Source organism: Cygnus olor, chromosome 17 (genome assembly GCF_009769625.2).
Source record: "Cygnus olor isolate bCygOlo1 chromosome 17, bCygOlo1.pri.v2, whole genome shotgun sequence".
NCBI lineage: Eukaryota > Metazoa > Chordata > Aves > Anseriformes > Anatidae > Cygnus > Cygnus olor.
In genome coordinates this window covers 9,555,791-9,583,594 of record NC_049185.1, presented here as the reverse complement: position 1 = coordinate 9,583,594, position 27,804 = coordinate 9,555,791, and the positions used below count along the sequence as shown (strand labels likewise).

Sequence of the window (27,804 nt, the reverse complement as noted above, 5' to 3'; positions counted from 1 at the left end):
ATTAATCTGTACATGGGTATTGCAACTATTCCACTCTTCCAGAGGATAAACCTTGTTTCTAGCCCCAGTTCAGCAAAATATTTAGGCATATGCTTATCTTTAAGACTCTCTTGATAATGCAAAGCACAGAGACTTATGCTGGATTTAAATGTGTTCTTAAATTCAAGTGTGTCTTTATATCAAGGTGCTTTGAGCCTCTAGGGATATTGGCCTCTTTGAGAGTGCATCAGCTTTTAAATTCTATGGTATCAGCACTAGAGGGGAAAGTTAATGTAGACACATCACTGCATCTGAATACACAAGGACAAGTTCTGATTTCTAAAAAATTTATAGGATTATGTATGGGTAACTAAGAAGATAACAATATATTGAACCTAAAGTGCTGAATATTCCATTTTGCATCTTGTATCTCCTAAAGACATTTTAGTCCAAACATATAATGTACTGTATATAACTCAAGGAGTGTGTAACTCAGAATAAAAATGTGACAATGGTCTGTGTTTAATATTTCTGAGTCAAAGACTATTGTATGATAAGCTTTGGTACCTCTGCTCTGAAATGGTGTCATAAAGAATCATTTTTATGCTTCGATTACTAATGTAATTTTTAAAATGCCATTAAGGTTTCAATATTGGTGACAGTTACCTAATTGAAGTTAGTTTAGTTACTGCATACTTATCCAACAGGAAAAGAAAAACAGTAAATAAGTCTACACAAAAATCTATAAGATAATTATATAGTAGTGAAATGAAAAGACTTGGAATTAAAATTACTGTTTCAGGTTTGGCTGAGTCCTTGTGACCTTCAGAAATACAAAGGAAATATAGAACCTTAGGAAGCAAATAACTGTATATTGTCAATGCCAATTTGTATCCATTATTAGAATTAGGAAATAAGGGAACAAACTCCATAAATAGCTACACTGATATCTCTATGTACTTAGATATTTCCTTACTTGTATTATAGAGAAGAGTTGATTCAACACAGGGTGTACCCTGCATGCTACTATATATATATGTATATATATATATATTATTTTTTTTAAAGCATCCAGTTTAAGGATGGTTGAGCTAGGAGTAAGACAAAATGCATTTAATTGGGAGTATATACTCCTGGTATAAATATTATCAGCTATAGATTGGGAATGGTGGAGCTCTATAGTAAAAATGTGAGTTGTGTACCTAGTATTTATAAAGCATGGTTTTAGGTTTTAACCTAATAATAATGATGGTAGTAGAGAAAAATAATAAATAACAAGAAGATATATAGGAAAATGATCATGGAATTAATTGTTAAGCAGGAATAGGTTTGATAGATCATCTTTCCTGATAGAAATAAATTAATTCAATAAAATATAACTAAAAGTATGTAAAGTATACAGAATATCTATTTTTCTGTAGATGTCATTACAGAAATAGGTCCTCAGAAGAAATCTGAAACGAGAACGACATAAATAGCTGTCCAAATCTGATCCTAAAGAGTGTTTATAACCTGATTCAATATGGCAGTGAGGCAGGCTGAGTTTCATGTACAGAGAATGTCATGGAGAAGTAACTGGCCTATCTGTTGAATAAAATCAAACATTCAGGCTTTATAACACTAGATTTCTTGTCCTCGGTACTCTTTATACAGGTGAGAAGTTTATGTGTCTAGTGTGAAATCGTCTGGCCATTGTACTGTTTTCCAAAAAGGAAGAGAACAAAACAAAAGCGGTTTCTGTTCTGACAGCTGCTTACGAAATGTTTTTCATAGCAAGAAGAAAATGCCTCCAACCACTAAAGACTCCTAGATGTATATCAGAGGTTGTTAACATGTGAGAGTGAATAAGCACAGCAAAATGAATCAGTGACAGGGAGCAGGGAGAAATCAGAAAAACACAATAAGCTCTGTAGTTTCTGTCAAGTCGCTGTCAGCAAGGGCTACAAGGTAGTTTTTGAATCAACAAGTGCAATTGGCTTAGGGAGAAATCACTGAAGACCACAGACTGCTTTGTGTAAGACGAGCCTTAAATAAAGGGCCTGTCAGGCATCCATCTGGATAGTGCCGTTTGTTTGACATCAGCTATGGGGAAAACTGGGAATATGTTAGAAAGAATTTATCAAGCACTTCTTGGAAACACATCTAACTTTAAATGGCACAAAGTGATTTTGGTGAGACAAGAAACCACATTGTCACCATATTGTAGTTCTTTGCTGTAGTGAAGTGTTTCATAGAGCAGAAGGGGATATTTTACAGCTGTGTTCATGGTCTCAGAATGCAAAAGACAGAATAAAGAAAATGAGAAATGCAGTGCAAGGAGCTATGCAGGGGAAACCTGCTCGATCTAATAAAGTTGTTAGGGGAAAAAATAGGAGAGATTTCAATGCATTATTTTCAAGCTGGAATGAAATTTGAGTGGAAAGCACAATAAGAAACACTAAGTTTCTGTCTGCAATGATTTAGATGATAGTACTTAAACAGTGGGGTTTTGAAGGTTACAAGTGGTAATGAACTGAAAGGAATAGCAAAACTGGCTGGAGACTGACTAAAGTGCCTGTGACAGGAGTGCGAGAGAGGTGCCAGCTGCCTCTCCTTGGTGACTCAGGCCAATATTTGTAGCTGCCTTCAAGCATGTAACAGACCTCACCCCTGCAGCAGCTGTTGAGTTCAAACATTCAGCAGTCGTAGGCATAGAGGTCTGAAAATCCAAGCCTCCAGGTTTTACAGAACAGGCCCATCATCAGGCTCACCTCTTGCCAGGCTTTCCTGCCAAAGGAAGAGTTTAATCACCCCGACGAGAACTGACTTCCACTCCTGCTGGCAGACTCGGTGGGAGAGCGCCTGACCTGGGCTCATGTCCCCAAGCTTTAGAGCTCAGCGAAGCAGACACCTCCTCCTCCACCTGCACTCCCTGATGGATGGATAACCAGGTGCTTCTGCTGTGCAATTCATCTCGTCTGTTCAAGCTGCTTGCCCTAAAAGTTCTGATTTCTCCCCAGTGAACCCAAGGGAAGCCTAGATTGCCCAGCTCCTGCTCAGACACCGCCCCTGTGCACTCTCAAGTTAGGTGTGATAACTCACACCTCTGAGGCTGTCAGCCCCAAACCGAGCAGAGATTACCTTAGCAAATTGTCAGAATAAAGATGCAGTTATGAGCCATGATGATACCAGTTAGAAAGGATATTTATTGTTAGAGAAGTGCTAGTGCTGGAGCGTATTTGGTTTCCCTAAAGATTAAGTTACTTGGCAACGCTGGTGGATATTACCAACAAGGGCTTGTTTCTCTTGGCAACAGACAGCAATAAACTGATGTAATTATTTAGAGTAATTGTTCCTGATTTTCCATATGGCAACAGGTCCTCTCAAATGCTGACTCAAATGTGGCTACAGAACATGCACCAGGGTGAGCTGGTGCTCAGCTCTGAAGGCAGTGTCCACCAAACTTTGTGCTTAAAAGCCAAAACAGAATAGGAAGGTGTTAACAACATTTCCTTTTTATCATAAAATTAATTAATTCATCATCTGCCCAATTCACATTCTGCCCAGAATAAAGTGCAATACATTATGGACTGGTTGACCTTTTCAGCTTCAGATGTTGCTTCTTGTAATGAAGATATCAGATGGCATCTTCCTGACCATTTTATTTTAGTTTCAGAGATATAGACAGGTGTGGACATGCCTTTTTTTGTTGTTATTTATTTTTTAAAGAAAGTAATAATACCCCCAATATCCCTAACATAGAATATAGGGTAAATTGAAGAAAAGAAAAAAAACATAAAAGAGTTAAGTTTATGATACATACATTAAAAAAAAATAAGGAAAAAACAATTTCATTAATTAACCAGTATACGATCAGATGCTAATTGATGCCTAATAGACTCCTGTGACAGTTTGGACAGTAAATAGTTCGTTGTTGTAGGATTTGTGTGTGTGTGTGAATGGTCACTTTTTTAGCATGTGAAACTTCAACTCTGCAAGAATAGTTTGCTGGTAAGAGATGAGCAAGGAATTATGATGAGCTCCTATTTCTTTTTTGAATTGACTTAAGAACATGCTTTTTACACTGTTTTCTGAAGCACATTGAACACAAATGTATAGAATATGAGCTGTTACACTTAGTTGTGATAGATTGATTATATTTGAACATTTTATTAGCTGATTAGCTATTGACTCTCAGCAAAATAATTTCATCTACTAATTCAGATTCAGCTTTCTGAGATTTTTTTGCATCCAGGGAACACATTTTCCACCGAAAAGCTAATTTGAATGTTTTACTTTATAGAATGCTGAATCAAATATCTTGAAAAATTTAAATGCATATACATATTTGTTTGCACTATCCATTCTTCTTGACTGGGCTTCTTGACTTCCATTTAAGGAAATAATTAATCTTGTGTTTGAGTTTAAACATATGAGTAGTCTTTCTGAGCTTAATGCAATTAAAGCAGATTAGTTTAATGGAATTGCTCACGTGCTTGAAGAGACACGATTACTTTTTTGAGTTATGGACCATTTGAACTCTTTTTTTTTTTTTTTTTTTAACTTATTCCTGCTGCATTTAAAATCTTAATTCCTCTCTTAGTGCACTCATTTACTCTGGCTAACAACTATTTAGTTAGCTTTTGTCTTACTGCTCTACCCCTTCAAAGCCTCGTTGCTGTGTTTACTTGGGAAGTTACTTCTCTGTTACAGTGAGAAAAGATGTCTTATGTGACAGCGTTTTAAATAAGTGCACATTTTATTACCCAAGAGAAGAACTCTTCCTTGGTTAAGTCCATCACAAGTAGGTTGTTTGATTACCTGAGTTACCTGGCTACTGAATTACAAGGGTTAAAGTATAATACAATTTTCATAGACCTTAGATTTGCAGTAAGATTATTAGAAACTGTAACAGCAGAAGAATGCAAAGCATGTCTCTGTGGCAGTAATAGCCATTTTAGTCTAGAATCAAAGTTATCATGCTTAACCATATCACTGTGCTTTCGCAGCTAGTTCACTTTTGCACTGTATTGTCCAGAAGAGACAGAATTTCATTAACTTTTTCTTGAATAAATTGCTAACTCCAAGTCTTACTCAATACTTTCTCACTGCTTGCTCTGAAATGGCCCAATGAGTTGGAAAAATCTGTATCATTTTTATAAAGTGTACACTTCAGAAGGCAGTGAACCAGAAGTGATAGCTATCATAATCCCTACAGAGAAAGCAATTACAACATAATTAGAAATATTTCTTAGCTTTTTACCCTATTCTTTCTTTCATTTTACTCATTTCCCTCATCCCTCAAAAGCCTGATCCTCACTCAGTAAAATAATGAAACAGTCTCTGAATTCTCTGTCGAGGGAAGGAATAACACTTCCTCTGTTTAGTTAAATTAATGACTGAAAAATGGAACAAATGACAGTAGCTGTGGTGCATGAGAGCAACACAGGGCGTCAAGAAAAGCTCAACAGGGCAAGCAAGTCATGTACGTTGTGTTAGCTCATACTGCATTTTTGAATGTAGCTTAAACCACTCTGGATGAAACTGAAATCTGGGTACATGGGTTTAATGCAAGTCTGTTACTTCCTTTGGTAATTTGGGGGGGGGGGGGGGGGGGGGGGGGAAAGTTGTACTGAAAGATTTTCCCTTTGACAGATACAAATACATGAGGGCTGTCTTCCAACAGCTCATGACGCTGCAGACATCTGTATGGTTTAAATGTGTAATTGACCGTTCCAAAGCACTTTGCAAAGCCATCTATTATATTCCAGCAGCACACCAAATGCACAGTGGCAAATTGCTCATCCATTTAATCAATGATCCATTCCATGCCATGACTCTAAATCAGTATTTTACTTTGTTTATAAACATAGTGCCTGCCTTTCAGCCCAGTCACCTTTTGTCTCGGATAGCACTCTTCCAAGTTAGAGCTGCTAACTTCGGTGCTTTTAACATAAGCCTTTATTCTGCAAGGTACTGTGTATTGCATTTTGTTCTTGTGATTCAGTGCCTGTTTCATGTCATTTGCAGTGCAAAGACTTCTTTTTCTGAGAATTATTTCCAGCTGTTCATTTTCACAGGATGCACTTGTCAATCACGACACTTACTTGAAGCTCTCCTGAGAGGTCTCCTACCATAACCTCCCTATGTGACTAAATTCCACCCCTTTGCGATACCATTAGAGAATTTCTTTTTCTCTCCCCACCTGCCTTCAAGGGTTAGGAACAAGTTACAATCTGCAGTCAAGCTCTTCTGAAAGTCCACAGGGATTCAAGATCCGTAGCACTAGAAAATCTGTTCTGTGCCTTGCTGGCAGATGCTGCAGCCGCAGCCCTCGGAGACATGGAGCCCCTGCTTCTGTGTGCTCTGTTGAAAGAGAAACGAGCTTTTCCCATTTGCTGAAGGAGAGCCATCAGTTAGAAAGAGCAGCCTGGCAAGTCAAATCTGCCTTCAGCAATTCTTTTTCTTGACAGTTTCTAACTGTGTGTAAGAAATCCTGTTCATTGAATAGGGCTTCAAATACCATGAGCGATGTACCTCATGGAAGCTCTTGGAAGGAGGAGGGGGACTGGCAATAAAGGAAATAATTAAAAGGAAAGTATTAAGCAATGACAATTAGAGAGCTGAAGTACTACTGCCAATGATAATGTCCTCAATAAAAATTAAATTTTTGGCTCATTGAATATGACAAATACAAATGCCATTTGGGTATCTCCCTATTAGATTCTGAGTTTCAGACTGAAAATACATGGGTTTGAATGCTGGCAATGAGAGTATTAACCAGGAAGTGCTAACCTTTTTGTAACCATAATGACAGTAATGGTAGTGCTTGTTTTACCGCAGATGCTAAGAATCGGGGCACTGGAGAGAAGCTCCTGGCTGTGTGATAGCTCAGGTGCATTTCAGGCACATTTCAGGAGGGGTAGTGAAAGCTTAGAAGTACATAAAACATCGCTGCAGAGGGGAGGCTGTTCTCCAAGAGCACAGTAAAAGGGACAAATAGAGAGAATCTTAAGCTGAGGAAAAAATTAAGCATCTTTTAGCTTCCAATAATGGGAGCAGAGTAGCAAAGCTACTCTGAGTTGATCACCTGGAGCTGCTGTTTGTGTCTTTGAATGGCTTTCAGAAGTGGTTGCGCAAATGTCTGTCATGGCTAATCCTAGTGCCAGGAGTGACAAATGATCCTGTCTTGTGGCCGAGCTGGAAAAGATGATATTGTGAGTCCTTTCACAGCTTATTTTTTCTTGGTTGTCTTCTTCCGAGCCAAGATTATCCTTTGTGGGAATTGGTTTCCTTCTGTCTTTTCTCCTTAAAAAGGATTTACTGCGCAAGGGTGAGCGAGGCCTGCTGATTGTGGGCTCCAAAGCAGCAAGCAATTCTGATCCTTGTGTGCTCCTTTCTTTCTGTATTAGGAAGGGTAGTAAAGATACAATGTTAACACTTACAAAAATGGTTAAATTCACACCTTCTCTGTCCCTAATGTCTGTACCACCAATCCCCTGGCAGGGGAGTGTTAGCACTAGGTTTCTCTGTATAAGGTTGGGATTTCTGAAGTGCCCAACACTAACACAAGTTCAGGAAGTATCAAACAACTAATTCTATTTGCCCTCTCTGAAACTGCTTTAAAGGTTTTTGGGATGAAGGTGGTGGGGATGCCTATGCACATTGATTGAAAAGGGGGTTGGTTTGGGCATTTCTAGTGTAAATTCCTTGTGGATAACACACGTGGCACAACAACATCAGCAAAAGATAAATAGCAGCTATGGCTCTACCCTGCCTCATGTGGCTTGAGACACTGTAAGAAATCTCTACTATAATCCATTGGGTGACTTTCATTTTTGGGACAGCTAGCACATATTTCTTTCTGATTTTTTTCTCCAGTTTTAATACCTTCAACTCACTGGATCTAAAAGTAGTTGAGTGAAAGACAAATGAGTCTTGGAGGCTGTGTAAATTGTTTTATATAACAGGGTCCATAATGTACTCCTCTAGGTACAAAGGATACTAGGAAAACTTGATATTTAAGAGGTACTGGATTTTCTGAGTATAAAGATATAAGACTTTTCATTGCGGATGCTTAGGCATGTTTGTTTTCATAGCTGAATGTCAGGATAGAATGAGGTTTATTAAAACTTAGTTATTAAATCCCTGTGATGAAACTTAGCTCTGAGCACAACAGAATCAGTAATGGAAGGGAAGGGTATGAAGGAAAGTGTCATACCAGGACATTGGTCAGCTATTCCTCATCTTCAGTATCTAGAAAACTGTGTTGTGCTTATTGATCCATGACTGAATAAATCCCCTGATCCCACCCTATCAGTCCCTGGTAGATGTTAAGAGCAGTTGCTGCAGGTGAAAGCTGTTCTCTGCAGGAGCTTGAGGCTACACTACACCAAGATGGAGCCTCCTTAAGTCAACTTGGGATTTATACGGCATTTAATGAGAACATAACTTTGGGCTGGCCCCATGCCTAAGGTTGCGTTGTTCCTGATGAGTCTTTGCAGTGTACATGGTGCCAGCATTCACGGGAGTTGGGTCAAAGATGCTGCTAGTGATATGATATTGCGGCATATGGGAACAATGCAGCTGGTTTGGTTTTGTTCTGTTTCCCCCAAAATGTCTGAAGAATAACACATTACTTTACCTTAACATTTGACTTACTCATAGCTTTACCTTAAATTCTGTACATGTTCAGCTGGTAGCATCGAGTGTGTGCTTTATTTTTCATTAACTGAAGATGCTCGTGCTGCCTTACTGGCAAATCTTCCGATGCTTTTACAGATTTTTTTCATCCGATGGAAAGGATCAGTGGCTAGCCAATCGTCTCATTTGTAAATCGCTTGCTGCTTTCAAAGGACCTAATGCACCAGTGCAAATTCCCTCCCAGGTTTAGAAACTCAATTTTCTTGATGGAAACTGCCATTATTGTAGTTAAAAGAATCTTTCTGGCATATCAGTCATTAGTAAACTATTGTAACTGCTTTGCATGAATGAATCTTCTGGAAACACTGATATCTATAAACGTGCTCCAGGAGCCTACTTGAACAGCTGTTCATTTTTAAATGCTTTTTTTTTTTTTTTTTTTTCCCCCTCCAGAGCATTGCTATTTACAAGCAGAATAGTTTGCAGGGCACTTCCTTGTATGCTAAGGACACAAGCCTCCTGGTGACTTGCTGTGTGACCTTAGTTACAAATTGCTTATTTATTTAATTTTTTCTCTCTCTTTTATTTGTTCTCTTCCTCTTTCTGTCTTTTTTCCCATGCTCTGTCAGCTTTGTAAGTCATGTCTCTGAAGAGACATGATGAGTCTAAGGACTTCAGTGGGGTTTAACTCCTCTTTGTACTGCTATGGATTTGGACCCTGCTGCCTGTTAGATTTGCAATAACAGAAAATGTTACCTTTTGAAAATCATCACTGAAAAAGAGCTTTGGAGTGCACTTTCTTGTTTGTTTGTTTTGTTTTCAAAATGCCCTAATTGCTTTTAGATTTCAGTCCTTTAACATCTGATTTTAAGCCATGAAAATAACAGCAGCAGGAGGATGGTGCTGCATGAGTCATTGCATTATGGCTGGTACCAGAGTAACAATTAAATGCTGGTTGTTCATCATGAAATGGTACAGTTCACCATGAATAGCAATAACTGCAAGAGTTTTCTTGAACTTCTGCATTTACGTCCTTGGTCCAATTTATAATCCTAGAATTCTGTGTCAGCTTTATGCAGAATAATAAGACAAATATTATAGTTATACGATCGCATAAAGTAAATGCTTATTTAAACATGCACCTTGTGCAGAGCTCTAGGCAACCATGTAAATCACTACCCAGTCTGACACAGGTCTTAGCTAAGTGTGATTTACATATTTTCCCGACAATGCTCTCACAAAGTAAATAAAATAAATGAAAAATATGGGTAAATCCAATAAAGAAAAGGTCTTATTTTAGAATCAGAAGTCTTTTCAAATTTTAAGATACTGTCCTTAGGTAAGTAATAAAATTCCATTAACCACAGATACGTTACAGGTGTTTTGGAAATAGATATTGGAATTATACCCAATTCTTTTCTCTTGAAAAAGATGTGAGGCAGAAATGTACATTTAAGTGGAAGAAACTGAATTAAAAAAATACACACCTTTCAATTGGAACAATATTAGAAATAATCAAAAAAGTAGTTAAGTCAGATGATAATTGAAAGCATGAGTACATCAGGAATAGTGATTTCCCAGATTGTCAAAGGTAATCGCCCCATGAAGAACCATGTTCTTTAATTTTATAGTGCTTATTATCCCGTGAGTCTAACGTACCTTCTCCAGCAGAACTCCCAAGTTAGTTGCATAATTTTAATAAAGATATTAAAAAACTAAGGAACATCAGAATATGGTAATAGAACAATGAGGCCTTGGCTGTTCTCATATGACTAGAGATAGCAATCATCAGATTGCTTGTTCAAAAAAATAAGCAGCAATAGGCAGACATAAATACATATGGAGCACCATAAAAGAGCTTGTCATTAGCTGTTGTCTGAGCCCCCTGCACAGACCAAGAGAATTGGCAAATCATCAACAGACTAAAAAGCTCAGAAATTAGAAAAAAAAAAAAAAAAGGAAAAAAAAAAAGCACAGTCTACTTTTCAATTTCATAATGTATATGTGATCGCAACTGTACTCAATACTGCAGCTTCTTACTAAAGCTTGAGACAGTTCCCAAAAGCCAAGAGAGCCTCAGACACAAGCACTGGCATTGGGGCAGGTCCCCATGGCCGTCTGCTTCCATGGGGACCATGGGCCAGCCGGCCATCAGCCTGCAAACCTTCTGCAAAATACCTCAGATGGGTGGCACAAGACAGCCTGAATGCTAGTATGGAAGTACGCACAGTTTTCTAGTTTTTCCATTTGCAGGTAGGTCTTTGGAGGAGGTGTGAATCCAGCCCGTTAGTAAAACATTTTGATTTCAACAAACTAGAAAATATTTTGTAGGAATTTTTCTGACCTCTTCCTGGGCTTTTTTGTAAGTAATACAGCATCAGCTATGACATTAACTTTGATAGACATGATAAAAGCCATATGTTACCCAGTTTCTTTAAAACCAATTTAATAAGAAGTTGAGTTCCTCACATTACAGCGTTGCACAGCTGAATGCTTTTCTGCATTTTGTGTTATCCTCCGAAGCAACAGTCACTAGCAAGCAGTTTTCAGAAACCAGGCAGCAAGGCAGCACAATCGTGGTTGTATGCCGGCAATTCTTTTTTTCCCCCTTATGTACATTTGAGACAGGCGATCAAGCAAGTATATGGCTATTTATTTGCCAGTACTGCAGTTAAAGCTCGTATGAACCATTACACAGAAAATTACTTTTCTTTCTCAGTTTATATGCCTGACCTTGACAGCTTTGCTGCTCGCTGGTACCGTTACCATGGAAATGGAAGAATGATCTTTCTGTTGATATCATTGCATAATTAAGGGTCACTGATGCCATTTAGGTCAAGAGATCATTTTCAGAGTTCAGATCCTCAGGGGGATGAATGTTATTATTCTACAGAAATCCTGTGTATGGGCTGATGTGATTGTTACTCTGTCATCCTAAATGAAGCCCCACTGACTTCAAGCTAAGAGCCAGAAATATTCACCAAATCTACAGATTTCCAATAAACTCGTGTCCTTGAGGCAGCTTTCTTTGGGCATTCACAGGTACACAAAACTACCAAGCTGTGAGGTTTGTTGCCACTTGTCAGCTAAAAAGCGGTAACTGGCTGTGTAATTGCTTCTGACCACTTTGAGTAGTGTGTAAAACACAATTGCTTATATTGGTAAAAAGCCTCCAGTGATAGAAAGTTGAGTCTCTTCAGGGTGTAGCTGGTTCAGAAGTTTTTCCCTATTAGCTTCTCTTAAGAAGCTTGACATTTCTACACGGGCAGCTAAAAAAAGGACAAATTGGAGTCTGTCCTTCTCCAGTGGGTGCTGGAGCTGGGAGCTCTCCCTGCTGAAGCAAACTTCAAAACCTGAGACCCTTTTTAGGACACTTTTGTCAGGCAAAGCTTTCTAGCCTACCGATCATTTTTGTTGCTTGCTTCCAGAGTCTTTCCAGAAAGACCACACTTTTCTTGAAGAATGATATCCAAACCAAAGTACGATGTTCCAGCTCAGGCATCACCAGTACCAAGCACAAAATAGGGGGCAATCTATATTTTTAACATATAGTGTTGCTGGTTTGACACTGCAGAGCAAAAAGAAAAACAACTGCAATGGGATTACATCACTGCCTGCAGTTTTACCAAAATAAAACAAAACAAAACGGTTTTATAAACTTTACATTTCATTAACAATATCATTAATTAAATCAAGCTAGCTCCATGCTAACACCTAATCTTATGCTTTAGACAACTCTTGAACTGTTTAGGAAAAAAAGGCCCTATCTGCGTTATCCCCAGGGTTTGGCAAGCCAAAATAGATGTTATGCTGCCATACTATTCCCATTTCTTTTCCCTTTATTTTTACACAGAGATTTTTGAAAGGTCTGTCTGCCTATATTTTCTGGCTCTCTGAGCAGATCTACATTTTTGATACACCCTTTCTTTTTCCCTGCGTGTCCCTTCTGAACAAACCATGCCCTTTCACATCAGTATTCCAGTCATGTGAATAGTTCCATCAAATCTCTGTTATATAAGGAAAGTTGAACACTATGAGGTTCTTTTCATAACTTCTGTAATTTGACAATCCCTCTTTATTAGCACTGGGTCTGTCATCTTGGTTTACTGCCGGGAAAACAAAGATTTGCGCTGCATGATATAAGGACTATAAAAAAGATTCAGATGGTTGTAAATCGCGCAATAAGACTAATTTCAGTATATTGTTTCAAGATGACTTGTGGAGATTTAGCCAATTAAAAATAGTTAGCATTGGGCTAATGTAGTTCCTCATGCTGGGAATACCCAGGGACAGGCTATACAGAAAGCTGTCATCAGATGGAAGAAGTCCTGCACTGGGAGCTTTGAAAATGGCTAAGACAATGGAGACTGCAGTGAAAGAAATTATTAGGTGCAAATGTTGGAGAAAAGAGTAGATGACATGTAGCCCAGTCCATCTGGCACCCACAGGCATCTAGCCCTTTGGGACATTTCCATTGCCTTGTCCTTGGAAGAGACAGGTAATGAGTTTTCTGGGAATAAGCTGTCGTAACAAATTCCTTCTCCTGGGCTGAGTCCAATGCAGAGCTAGGCACTAGGTCCACATTAGAGAAAGGGGAGTATCTGAAGGAACATCTGTTTTCCCATATGCAGAACCTCCAGAGCAGCCAAGGTCGGATTATCCTATTAATATGATGCTCCTATAACGAACTTTATGGTCATATTTTGTCAATTAATTATTTGATATCTGTTGTTCATCTGTTCTACCACCAAATAATTCCATAGCCCTTTTCAGCCCAGGACTAGCTCATTGCTAACTGTATGTGCTATAAACAAATCCTCCTGCACAGTTTTTGTTTTCTGGTTGTGAGACAAAATGCTGCTCTTTTACTGAGTGCTTGCTCTGTAAGGTGCAAGCTGAAAACATAAGAGCGCTATTTTACTTCTGGAAACAAACCCTCCCTTAATGATGACATGCAATATAAAAAAGGCCTGGCCCATTAAAACATTACAATTTGCTTTCTTTTTAAAACAACAAATTAGTCCGTCCAGACACCCCAATCTGCTTTTGTGATTATTAAAGAACCCCTGAAGTGAAAGCATGTAATGTTTTCTTTTTGTTCTCTCTTGCTTTCTCCAAAGTAATTCCAGAATCAGCTTTCAAGAAAGAACCAAACACTGCAAGAGCTATGGAAATGAATAGTTTGTGTTCAAGAAATTAATAAATCTAGACAATTGTAAGGGTCAGGACCTGCTCTTTTCCTTTTTCTTTTAAACTGCTGTCATTTTCCACATGGGTTTCTGAGAATTTGATTATTTTGTCTTCTGGCCATGGCCATCAATACCATCTGCTGGGAACTTTTTTCTCCTGTCACTGAGTATTGGAGTCTCACAAAAAGCTTTTTCAGCAGACTTTTTTTTTTTTTTTTTCCCCAAAAAATTAACATATGACTGGAATAAACAGCCCCTTACTCTATTTAGTTAAAAAAGAAGAAAAGACCATTGATGGCCAATTTATTGTAAATGCTTGTATGCAAAAGGATTGTATAATTGCTAGCATGTGATGGTACTTAGCAGATCTTAAACAATCATCTAACTGCAAATATTTATTCTGCTCGTTATTTTAGAGGTTATTATGGGGAAAAGAGAAAATATATCCTCAGTTACACTGGGGTTCTTCCTGAGGTTCGCGTGATGCTTCAATAGAAACAGAACATGAAGGGCACCACAGACAGACACAAATGCAGAGTTTTGATGATTAAAGCAACAAGACTCACTAGCCACAACTCCCAGTCACCTTTTAATAAATGAGTGTCTGCACCAAGAACAGAGGAGCTTTTGGGTGTCTCTTGGGAATGAATACATGTACTACTGGGTATCCCATGGCGCAAAGACTCACAGTGCAGGTAGTATCTTTATCTCCTGTCCCAGAATAAATTCTAAATACTCCTTGGCTGGATGTGGAACACTCTTCTGCTTTGAGAATAAGCACTTACTATTTTCTTTGATGACTCAATGGCAAAGTTCATTGGAAAATTAGCTTTAGCCTTGCTCCTGGGATCAAGAAGCAGAGAATGCTGTCTCAGCAGCAGCACAATGAGGGAGTTAGTGTCAAAAAATATTGAAGAAAGTGATTTTTAACAGATTGGAAAAATCCCTCTGCAAGTACAGTTCTCCTGGGGAAATCCTCACCCATGAAGATCCAGCTTGCATTGACATTACGTTTTAATTTTCCATATTCCGTCCATGGCTTGAGTTAAAGACAAGGGGAAGGACGTGTTTTAGTTACGTGCTTGTGACTTTCTTTGGGAAGTATTATTTGTCTTTTCCAATTTTAAGATCATGATGTGATGGAGATGATGTGGGATTTGATCTGTGGGAGGCCTTAGGAAGGCATGGATTTCTAAATCCTTAGGGGCTGAAGTCAAAAGTCAATGCTGCCAGCCCCTGGGATTGCCTTCTCAGCATTGAAATTCCTGTGGTACCTCCATTTCTGGTCATGCCTCTCTTTTTGTCAGGCTTGATGAGGCTTTGAAGGGAGACTTGAATTTCAGTCCCTGCTTCACTGAATATTTAATATAAAATAGGAAATATTAATAAAGCAAGGATTATGTAGGACTCTTCTCTCTCGGGTGAGTGCCTCACAACTAATCTCTCTGACCCAGTGAATATTTAATTATTCAATACAAGCAGAACAGGTTCAATAGGAGAGAATGAGCATCAAGCAGGGAGTCAAAATGTTCCTCTGGAAAAAATGGGAAGGGCAGGAGAGCAATCTGAGCCCAGACCTCCTGTTTTCTGGACAAATGCTCTATTGACTGGCCTAGCCAGTGAACAGGGCCTCATCCCACCTGTCCCGCAAAAGGTCAGAGCTTAACCTTCTCTATCTGTTTGAAGGAGAGGGCTTGTACCTAGCTGCAAGGACAACTCCTCCAACCACTGACAGCCACAGTGAGAAAAAGACAATGGGTCTTGGGAAAGGCTGCAGGACAGCACGTAGGAGAGGGCCAGTGCTCCCTCCACAACTGCCGCCGACTGAGCAAGGAGACCAAGATTGCCTCAAATCCTACATCGAGTCCAAGGTTATAGGCTGGGAATTCAGAAGGAGGAGCCTTTCTTATTTATCAGATGTACAGGATGCTAAGGCAGCTTTAGCTTTTGGGAAGACTTCGGAGAAATGCCCCTGCTTTAGCAGCACCTGCCTTCTTTTGAGGGTCTGTGGTGAGAGGCCTGGATGTTGGACGTGACACATAACAGAAAAGGAGGAACTCTCTCCCCCTTCTCGCTCACGTGATAAAGATCAATCTGGATTTAGTTGCTGTTACAGCCTAGATTTATTTATTTATTTATTTATTTATTGCTAGCATCTTCCCTGGCTTATAAATAGCACCCACCAGAAATTAATGGTCTGCAGTGTCTGTAAACGTTCTTCTTCACAACATTGCTGTGAAAGGGCAAGTATCATCGCCTCCACTTTACCGATAGGAAATGGCAATTTAAAGGACTCATTTTCTGTCTGCACATCTGCACTTACCAGTGACTATTTTTTTTTTAATTTGTTATAGTAGTTCCTAGAAATCATCTGCAATTAGGCTAGAGTCTGTGTTTGTGCTAATTAGAAAACATTCCTTGTGCAATCAGCCTTGTTGTCTGTATAGCCAAAAAAAATGTAGGAGGAGAAAAAGGTGCATGTGTATTTGCAGGAGCACAGAACTAAAATCCGTGTCTGCCCTGTCTGAGAGCACAGCTCTACCCATCAGATTGAGATGTCTAGCAGAGCTCAGAGATTAATTTTGTTTAAAACAAACGAACAAAAACTACAAGAAAACAAACAAAAAAACTACAAAAACAGCAACAACAAAACCCACCTGCTCTTGACATCACTCACACGCATTATGCAGAGCAAATTGGTTGGTAAGTGAGGAGGGGACCTGTGGGATTTCGACTCCCAGGCCTGTGCTTTGGCCTCCCTGCTGCACTTCCCACACCACCCCCAGTGCTGTTGTCACTCACTTTGTTGTTTTTTATTTAGGACTAACAGGAAGCTTGACCCTGTAGGCTCCAAATGGCATCAGTAGGCTTTGGGTCAGGCCCAAGGCTGGTCTGAATGTTTTCTTTGATGTTCACTGCCTAGTTCGCTCAAAAAATTGAGTTGTTATCAGTATTCTTCCATTTGTCTGTCTGAGGTTGGTGGCAAGTCATCACCTAACTTGCTTAGGATGGGTTTTGTTCCTTGGAGAGCCAGGTAACACCCAGGGAGTAATGGCACACAAGGCTCCTGCACGGCATGCCCACACCCATGGAGCCTGAGTGCTGGGCAGAAGAGGTAGGCAAGGTGTGTGCTGGAAATGCTGCTGAACTGAGTTAGAAACATTTCTGTTCACAGCCAGAATTGCTGCACGTGGTCTCCCAGCAGCTCTCCAGCTGTCGGGTCAGAGCTTAGTGAGCGTTACAGGTAACAAATGGGAAACTGAGGCTAAATTTAGCTTTTCACGGTGTTTGTCTGAAATGTTAGTTATAGGCTTTTGGACTTATTTTTTTTATATAAAGTATAAAGGATATTGCTGACAGTGGCTAGTGAAGAGTTTAAGAAACGAGAGAATTTCAGTTAAAAGGCCTATTTGTCAGGGTAACAATTTTGATGAATTGTTGTGAAGGATTTTTGCTTTTATAGACAGTGTTTCCTCCAACTATTATATAATCTTGGCTGATGGGTCTGAATTTAATTCTTAGTTCAGCAGGCATCATCACTGAAAAGTGGATGTCAGAAGTCTTAAAAGGATTAGTTCTTCATATATGCCCAATAAAATTGATTTGTGAATTAGGGCTCCCCTTCACAGGAGTAATAAAGTTTTCTTTCTGCAAGCAGTGAAATTTCTTTCTTGTAGCTGTCAGTGTAGTCATTCTGCATTGGTGTAAGATATCGACAGTGTGCTCAGGGCAATAACAGAAAAGGGCAGAGATTAAATAAGGGGAAGGGAGTCATCTCAATTGAGCAGAGCTGTTTCAAACCAATTGCAAATACAATAAAACTATAAGGGCCACCTCTGCTCTTAGAAAAATGTTCATAGAAACTTTACCAACAGTGCAACGATTTTATGTGATGTTAGTGAAGAAAGTTTGTCTCAGAGGTGCTGAAACCTACACTTCTTACACACCATGGCTGCAATATAGCTACAACAATTATCCAACTCAGAAAACTTCCTTCTGTCCAATAATTGATTAATGCAGAGCTCAGGATTTCAGCTGGTATAAACCACCGGGTGACAGTCCATCACTTATTGAGAAAGACAGAAAATACCAAAATCCTGTACTGAAAGAAATACTAAAACTAAAGCAATCAAGCAAAAGCCAAATGAAGAAATTTGGAGTGGAAGGTCTCTGGCAAGCAAGGTTTACTTCTCAGGAATTAGAATTAAACTGTAAGAACAAGAAAAAGGAAGAAAAATGTATTTTCTTTTTTTCCATTGGGCAATTTAAAGGGTGAGTGCATGCTAAATGACAGTTTGACAAAGGTCCTGAAGAATGAGCTTTTTGCTGGCCGTGCCTACACAGTATTAGCAATTAATGGAGAAAGTCTACGCTGCTTTTGTAAGAAGCATACCAGAAAAAAAAATTTCTGAGGATTTTCATAGGACTCCATCATGCTCTCCCACACAGCTGCATTCATGCACAAGTGCTCAGGTGAGAGGGACAATGTACGAGCTTACAGCAACACCTGCAGAGCAGCCTCTGCACATGTGATGGCAGGACAGGCACTGGGCAATACCAATTCATTGCTGCTTTCTTTTTGCAACAAACAGCTGTGTGAATCAGAATGCAACCAAGTCACACCAAAGTGGTTCTTGGTGTGCAGCACTTCAGAAGGCTCTGCAGTGCAGCTGCAGAGTTTGTTAGTACTGGGCAGAGTGAGAAATATCGCTAAGAGTAGCCTGACTTGATAGATAGGCTGTGTACAGCCAGGAATATCCCAGGGGCTATTCCATACGCACCGGATATAAAAATTTAATCAGACTCAAGATAGTTTTTGTATTTTACAGAAGTTTTCTATATTATAAAGTAATAACAAGTACATACTTTAAAAATACACTGGCAAAAGGAAACAATAGAAAGGATAAAAAAAAAAAAAAAGAAAAAAAAAGCTTGTGATGCTTTTGCTTTGTTCTTAATTAATTAATCCCAGGACTGATCAGCCAGTGTACACAGATGCAGAGACACAAAAAGCTTACAAAACTTAATGCTATTAGACTGCAGAAGAGCAATATTATCTGAGCTTTTAAAAGGACGTGTGAAAAATAGGCTGCTATTATGTTTCTGATTTCAAAGACCAAAGGAGGAGAAGGGGCATGCAGGACAAATTTCAAGGGTTCTTTTGTAAGGCAATGGCCCTTCTGCTTTCCAACGCATTTAGGGCACAAGGACAAAGAAAGGTTTTAGCAAGGTTTATGAAGTCTGGTTTGGATTAGACCCCAATATCCGCAAAGATCTGCCTCTGCCCCAAAGTGTGGGCTCTTCACGCCACCACTTTTGTAGACAGCATAAAGCTCAAATGATGGGAGTGACTTTTTTTTTTTTTTAACATTACACAGTTTAAGTCATGCAGTATTCCTTCTCCAAACACAACATGCATTTGATTGCACTCTATATCTTAGTGTACTAGAACTAATCTACTAAAATATTCATGTAGCAAAGAAAAATGGGAATAAAAAAAAAAAAGTATGTGCAGTGTGGTGGAATTAATGTGCCTAGCGGAACATTAACTTTTGTATTTCTTAGATTTTTTTTAGTGATTTTTAACCTTGTAGCCTTAATGGTGTTCTGACACAGCATTTTACATTTAGTATTTTTCTTTTTTGAAATTCAAAGACAAAATGAAATAAGGATGGGGAGGGGTGGGGTAAATGGAAGAAAATAAAAGACGACCAGGAACAATAGAGCTGACTCCTTTGCTTGGTGAGAAAAGGTAACAAACACCTTGAACTAATAATTTCATACATAGGATGAATTTCAAACCAAGCAAATAATTAAGGTAATTTAAAAAAGACAATGAGATCTAAGTGACACACAGGCAGAACTGACCATTAGATAGTCTTAAAAGAATTTCACCCTCAAATGACTGTTTGTGTAAATGGGTGGTTATGAAACATGCATACATGTGCATGAAAAATCCCACACATCTGTATTTTGTTTTCATTTTTAGCTATGTATTTTTGCTGAACAAGTCGTGAACCCTGTGCTTAAAAGCGAGCAAGTGAGCAGTCTTTATCTTTACCTGTTTAAAAAAAAAAAAAAACCAACCAACAAGACATTCGTGATGTTCAAAGTTACTGAAAATCCAAACTATAAGAGCAATTTTAAGAACATTGCAGCTGAGCACGTAACTCAATTCTCCCACACACTACTAGTTACTGATGAAGCTTTTTATGCTAAGACTCAAAAAGAAATAATGAAAACTTATTTCTGGCAACAAACCAGGTAGGGAAGATTATATTTCAAACTGCAAGTTTTATAAAAATTGACAGTGTGGGAATTAAAGAGAAAAAAAAAAAAAAAGGTGGTTTGTAATGAAAAGTGTTTACAAGTGTAGCTGTGTTGGGCATACCAATCACCTGCTGTATCAGGTTAGAGGGGACTTCTAGACCATCATGGAATCTGAAACTACCTGATCTATCCTCTGGGTGTTCATGTACCGTCCCCTCTGTCTGCTCTGAAGATGCATTTTCCTGAAGGCACGAGGGCTCTATAGGTTATAGTTGTCTTTCTGCTCCGTGCTTGTTGCAAGAGGCGGTCTGCTGGCAGTTCCCCAGCGTAGCACATCTCTTATGTTACAGTCGAGGTGATGAACTTTAATCTCTACAGAGAAAAACAAAACATCCTTGATTCATGAAAATAAGCCTCTATCACTTGGCTGATTTAAAATTGTATCTTCTTAAATGCATATTGTAATTAAATAAGAGAGCTCAGGCTTTATTGTATTCTTTCATTTTCTGGCTGAACAAACTCTTTGCAGAATTAAATTAAATTGTGCAGAAATATTCATGGCCAAGGAAATTAAGATGCTTATCAATAGAGGCAAAAAAGATTCCTGATTCTTCCCTGTCTCAGATTTCCCTATAAACCTGAATCCCATGCAGTATTTCAACATACACTTTTAATCAAGGATATAATGAAGTGTGTGCTCAGGTCACTGAAATGAACAAGATGCCTTGGATCTAAGTATTTAATTAAAAGATTTCTTCATTGAATTGTGTTGTACAACACTCTCATTTGTCTTGTGTTTGTTGTAAATATAAGTGGTCTCTTGTCATGCAGCTCTATGCACTTCTCTCCTGAACCTCTACTTTAACCTGTACAAGGGGCTAAAAGGCAGAAGTACAACATTAATCTCCCTAAAACAACTTTTTCTCCTGTATAGGCTTCCAGCTAAATAAAAATCTGCTAATTTCTGAGAAATGCAGCTTTTGTGAGTGTGGACTGGCTTTTAGATTCTCCCAGCTTGTGTTCCCTTTACCTTCTTTATCTATAATTGTACCATACTCTAAATTCACAAAATATCTTATACAGGTATTTAAGTGTAAGAATGTGCTCAAATCCTGTGGACTACAAAAGCAGTTAAGTCCGTGCTTGTAAGCGCTGTGGTAAATAGAGATCAGATCTATGGTTCAGGATGTTTCAAAGCAGGAGCAGTTTCCTTCCTTGTGCTTTCTGCCTTGTGCCACCAACACTGTGCTCATCTGCCGCAGAGGAAGAGTTTGTCCTTTGATAGCTGTCACTGCAAATGTGATGCCTTGCTGTGCAAAGGTTCAACAAGTCATCCTTGACAGGCAAAATAGCAGTGGGCTGCCTAGTTAGTAGGGTTTTGACAGCAAGCGTGTTTTGCCCTGTGAGATTCGTGAGGACTTTTGAGTGATTAAAGAGTGGACAGACATCACGACTGCTTTTGGGTTGCTCAGTGCCGTGAACTGGGTGCATGGCATTTACTGGGAGAAGCGAGTGATGCCTTAAAAACTCCCTATGAGTCACCTGGCCTTGCCTTACCTTATACCTGCCTTTACTGGCTCCAACTGATGTGAACACTTTCTGTGGAGGTGTTCATTGTCTTAATCAAGAAACAGATGGATCAGGCTAAAACCAGGAGTGTCATCTCAGGTTAGACTGGGTGGACCACCATATCCCTACTATAAAAGTCAAGCAGAGTGATTCTTCTCTGAATACATACTCCCACCTTTCTGCACAGAAATGATCGGGGACTTTGCGCTAGCAGCTGCAGCTGAATCATCGCATTGACCCATCGACAACAGAATTATCGGCTGTGATCGGATCTGTTTCAGACATACCTAACATTCTCTGCCAAGGACCTCCGTAGAGTAATCCTGTTGTCTTCTTACTATTTTCTGTGATTACACTAGGAACACTCTGTAGGGCTATTACTACAATACTCTTGCAGCCAATATTACAGGGTGTACGCAGACACGGAAGTACAATTCTTTAGTGCAATTCATTAGCATCAATCAGAGATGATGCTCCGAGGGCTTCATAAGGAGAACACAATTGTGTGAGACAAGCAATAATCCCAGTGAGTTACATTTCATCAGCTGAGCCTGCCTTTCTTGGAAGCGGATGAGTAGCATTCTGTTGCAGAGGGAGATATTTGCAATATTTATGTCAACGCAGAAAATGAACACAAGAACCGAATTATATAGAATTCAATCCTCAGAATTCAGCTGCTGCAGAAAGCTTTCTGTGATCATTTAATTCTCTGGTATACTACAATTTCTTTTAATCTTCCATTATAACAAACATTCCATACATAGCTCATTAAGGCTAAAACAAAAATCCCTCTTATTTTCTCAATGCTGTTATCTTTTCAGCTGTCATATCACCTTTTACTGAAATTCTGCCAAATACTCCAAGGTAAGCAGAGAGAACATATATCAGGAGGCACCTCCAAGAAACACAAGTTATTTCAATATTTGGCATACGTTTCTCTGAATCAGCTCCGAACAAAGCAGGGAGGTAGCAGAAAAATATCTTGGTGTTAAAGGATTTACGTTTGGCAGAGGCAGATAGCATTTCTTCCCATTTGTGGTGATTAAAAATCCCAAGTCACTTTCTAGAAGAGCAATAATACCAAGCTGTCTTGACTAGTGAGTCAAGCTGAGCAAATGTATTTTGGATATACTACATAATGGTTTGTTTTTTTCCATGTGATCCTGTCTCTGTTCTAAGTTTCTGCTCTCTGCATTTGACTCTTACAGTTATTATTCCTCACTGAAGAAAGGAGTGTAGTTCACTGCAGACTGAAGATATGGCTATTGCAGCTATATGACCATCTCTCCATCTCTTCCCCAGCACCCTCAGTTACTGCCTCTCTCAAGCTGTATATATCCCATGTGACATAAAAATTCTATCTCCATTTTCATAGATGAGGAATGTGTAATTAAGAGACTCGCCCATTAAAAGAATTTTATGGGAAAGAGAGTCACAGACACACTGCCTTTCTGCCAGGAAATAATTGATAAATTCCCTAGTGTGTGGTCTGAAATTTGTTTAACTGTCTCATCACATTTTCCATCATCATTTTCTCTTTCAGACTCACAGCTAAAGCTGTTGCTGTTCTCTTACCAATCTTGGGAAGCTCGTGGATCTTCGGGATTCTGGCCGTCAATACCCACACGTTGGTATTTCAGTATATGTTTGCTGTTTTCAATTCACTACAAGTAAGTACCTGGTGGGAATGGTGGGAAAGGTTACGGCTACTGAACTGCTGTTGAGAGCCAATAACTGGATCATTAGTAATGCTTTCACATGCTTGTATTTATTGGATTTTTTTTTCTGTGTTCTTTCCTGTGTCTTTTATGTCTGTGTTGATCATACAGTGCTGGCAATTGTTTAGTCTCTGTATGAACAGAACTTTCACCCCACTCCGTAATGTTTCCAGTAGCAATAATTAAATAAATGAGACAGCGAGCCTGAGAAATAGATTCACTCTTCTAGCACTGGGTATCACAGGCAAGATTCTTAAGGGTAAAGGCAAGATTCTCCCGTTAAAGATACTGGAACAAATTTTCTGTGTCAGTTTGAGGCTTTGTTACTGAGAATAAATGAAAGCAAACAGAAGTTGCTGGGAACGGTGCAGCACAATGAGAAAAGGAAAGCTGCTCTACATGCTGCAGAAAGCAGCACGTGATTCTTAAGACACCAATCCAGAAAAATAGCTCTGTTCACGAAAGAATGCAATCATCTGCCTAGCTTCAAGCAGAAGTTTCAGTAGAGGCATCAGTCTATAAGTATGTTGTAATTCCTTCCCAAAAAATGGTTACAAAAAGGGAAAAAAATTAACTGTTTTAAATGCTATGATGTCTCAGGAACAAATATGAGTGTAATACAGTTCTCCCAATAAACTTATTAGAAAAGGTTAATTTTTTATGCATATTAAAAACTTCAAATTAAAAATTTCATCCAAATTAAAAAGTTTGGCTGAATACCCCCTAAAAAAAAAAAAAAAAAAAAGAATCTGGCGGAAAGGGCTGGGAACTTTTTGCTTTCCATTGGGCAAAAAGTCTAAAGATACTAAAACTCTGTTGTGAAAATTTTGCTAATGATAATACCTCTTTCTAATATAAAAAGTAATTATCTGGTGTTTCCCCAAAAGCATTTTCCTCTGCCTCTACATTTTCAAGCACAGACAAGATGTTCTATTGTAGCTCATGACAAGAATTACTACTTATTTGCAACCACTCCAAAGCACCCCAAAGTTTGAGAGGTGCTGTTTTACATGAAAAAGTCTTGGTAAGATGCAGAGTAGCCTAACGCAGCAGGTTTCTCCAGTTTAACATGGGGCACACTTGCCTACTCTTCAGTGTATTTATAGAGGTCCATCTACACGATACATGCTTTATACAATACAGTGAGAAATACGTTGTTATATGTCATTCTTCACAGTCTTCACCCTTCTCCCTTTTATCTGTTTTCAGGGATTTTTCATGTTTCTGTTTCACTGTCTTCTGAATTCAGAGGTAGGTTGCAAAATGGAGTCAGCAGATTTGGTGTTAACAAATTCACATAACATGAGTGTAAGACAAAAAAAAAGGTCCCCATTAGCATTGCCTGCTATGGAACCGATTTCTTTTTTCCCTCAATAAACACATGACTGTTGTTAGTGATTTTATGGCTTACAGAGTTTTGACCCAGGTTTGGCATTTGTTTTATTTAATGTAAGAAAGAAGCGTTTCCAAAAAAGCTGAGAGAAGGCAGCTCAAGACGAGGGAGAGGTACAGTCCCGAGGGCTGGAGCGATGAGCAGGGTATGGGCTGTGCTGCTAAGGGAGGATGTTTAGGCAGTGGCAGCAGGACTCACTCTGGCAGTCCCTGCTAGGGGGCCTCTGGCTTTGTTACATCTGCATTTCCAGAGAGGAAAATAAACATTAATCTCAACAAAACATACTTTTGGAGACTGCTCATGCAATTCTTAATGGGAAACCAAACAGAGTAGAACATATTCCAGGTATTTTTCTTGGCTGGAACCGGAGCTTTTCACAGCGGACCAAGAAGCATCTTTCGCATGAAGGCTGTCTCCGAGCAGCTGGGGTAAAGCCAAGGCATGGCTGATGTTGCAGAGACCGTCTCTGCTGTGCTGGGAGCTCCCTGCATCCCTCCTCCCTTAGCAGAGAGCAGAAAATCCTCCGCAATATGCATTACTGATAATGAAAGTTTCTTATAAAAACCATTTCCAGCATGCTAACAGGGGTACTGCTTTGTGAAGGCTTTGATTCTTCCACAGCTATTCCTTCTGGATGCTACAGAGCTGCTCCGTCACCTCTTTCTTCTTCCTCAGCATCAAAAGCACTCTCCTGTGGAGTTGTTTTACTATTGTTATTTTTCATTAATATTTGCCAACACATTCAGTTTTAGAGCATTGACATGACCTTTGCTACAGTCACTTTAGAGAGTCAAGACTGACTGTGAAATTCTTGATCTTTATTGGAATCAACTAAACAGGCAGGTTCAAGGTATGGAGGAAAATATTTCCTTTCCCTATTTTCTCCAAGGCTCAGAAAGCCTTCTTCCTTCTGTCAAGCATCAAATGTCATATCAAATACAAATATTTGAATTGCTACCATTTTAACTGAAATCAAATAAGAAATGAAATTCAGAAACTTTTCAGAATTTGAATCCTCAAAAAATAGTTCATGTATAGGTAATATGAACTGGCAGTTTTGGAGAGCAGGTCCTATTGGCTTTGTTGCATGCTATGCTTATCTAAAATGCTTCATCTAAACTGCAAGGGTGCTTTACTTCTTACCATGGAAATAAAACAGATACTGTAAAGCAAAATCTGCAAAAGCCCCGTGATTGAAGCCCCTCAGCCTCCCTCAGTTTGTCTCAGTGCCTCGCTACTGCACCTCCTAACATCTCCTTTTCATCTTTTTTCACTGCAGTTTGAGCCGCTTACGTCTTGATTTAGCTACTATACATATAAAGAGCAGCTAATTCCCTTATGCTTATATACCTTGCAGTTTTGTGTTTTTTTATTTATTTTTTATTGCTTTTATTATTTTTTTTCTTTCTAACAAGATGAGTAGCAATACAGTGATTTCTTGGACATGTACATAGAAGTATGGGATAAACAAAATAGCATGAAAATATTGACAGAGAAATGAGACCTAAGGAGGTTATGAAATGTTTTGTATTTAATCTATGCATACTTGAAAAGTGAAGTTAAAATTTAAAATAAGACCTTAAATACGAAGAAAAATGAAAAGGCAGACTATAGATTTTGGTTCATGTTTTTAGTACATCGTGTTGTTTTTAGTGACATTAATCTGGAGGAAGGTTAATGGGGACATAATTGTAGGCTGCACCTGAGAAAACGCACACAACATTTTCGAAGAAATCTTCTATCTGGTATCTTTTTTTCCTCCAAAGGTTAGAGCTGCTTTTAAGCACAAAACCAAGGTCTGGTCCCTTACCAGTAGCTCGACTCGCAACATCAATGTGAAACCCTTCAATTCAGACATTGTGAGTATGTCCTTTCTTTTTTCCCCTGTACTGTACTTGAAAGTGCTCCACATTAAACTCTGTTGAAAGACCAGGACTCAGAAGGCACATGGGCACCTAACTTAATGCATGGTGTAGAGAGTGGAACCGGCAAGTATTACGTTGCAGCTACAGTGTGTGTTTTGAAAGCAAAAGGCAACATTCTACTTTCTGGTAAATTATGAAATGGAAGTAAACAAGCTTTACCAGCTCTGGAGTATGGTTCAGTGAGACTGTTCCCATCTCTTGTAACGGACTTCATATTATGCATTCAAGCTGCACTTTGGCAATGTATTTGTCTGATGACTATGACTTTTTGATAGGGCACTTTTACATTTAAGTCTGAGAAATAAACTCTTAAATAAATCAATGTGTGCATATGCTTTTCCAGCTCTCCCTAAATTGTCTTGAGGCAAAATACATTTGTTTTTATAAAGAGCCAGACTTCTGAAGTGATAGGTGTTATTAAGTGATCGCTGCCAATCACCTTAGATCTTGGCAATAACTGTTAAAAATCCTTTATGGCATATGCTCTCAAGACTCCGTGACAACGTTGTAACCTAAATAGATGCTTTCAAGCTTTTATTTCATCAGACAAGAGTGGTTTAGCAAAATAAATAAATCTACTTTCAATATTATTTTTTCTAGATGACTGGGAACAGGCCAGGCACAACCCCCACAAAGCTGAACACCTGGGATAAAAGCACCAATTCAGCCAACCGCATTGATTTATCAGCAGTCTGACAGTAATACCAGCTCCTCAGTGAAAATCAAGCCATACATTCAGGACCTCTGACACAGTGTCCACCACTTTTTTCTCACCGTTAATACCAGTAGAAAACTGCTTTTTTAATCACTGCCTAATAAATTGGAAATTGCCATATTTTGTCAACTAAATAGCCATCATCTGCTTGCCTTTGAAACTACCACCTTCTACCACTTGCCTGTTAGCAGTATCTAAAAGTAACTAGCACAAATATACACTGGATGGTTTTGTCAGCAATGATGAAAACACTAGGTATGCAAGAAGGGCTTATTCTGTCTGAACCATTCCAGCTCCCAGAACTGAGGAAAGGCAACATACCTTGGGAAAGATGGATTTTTATGCTCTAAAATAAAATCTTTCCCATTGTGATGTTGTAATGGGGCAATTCTGGTCTTGCTGTGCACTCTGTTTACATTTATTA

General features: G+C 38.9%; 1 protein-coding gene across 2 annotated transcripts in view; it reads left to right on the top strand.

Annotated features, from left to right (window-relative positions):
- The window catches only part of ADGRD1 (adhesion G protein-coupled receptor D1), a 154,315-nt gene extending 126,806 nt beyond the window's left edge, over positions 1–27,509 (top strand). For both annotated transcript variants that reach the window (XM_040576901.1, XM_040576900.1), the window contains 4 exons: positions 23,173–23,299; positions 24,557–24,598; positions 26,507–26,599; positions 27,266–27,509. In XM_040576901.1, the coding sequence (XP_040432835.1) occupies positions 23,173–23,299; positions 24,557–24,598; positions 26,507–26,599; positions 27,266–27,361 (358 nt within the window). In that variant the 3' untranslated portion in view covers positions 27,362–27,509. The remainder of the gene's footprint in view (positions 1–23,172; positions 23,300–24,556; positions 24,599–26,506; positions 26,600–27,265) is intronic.
- Positions 27,510–27,804: the final 295 nt, after the last annotated feature.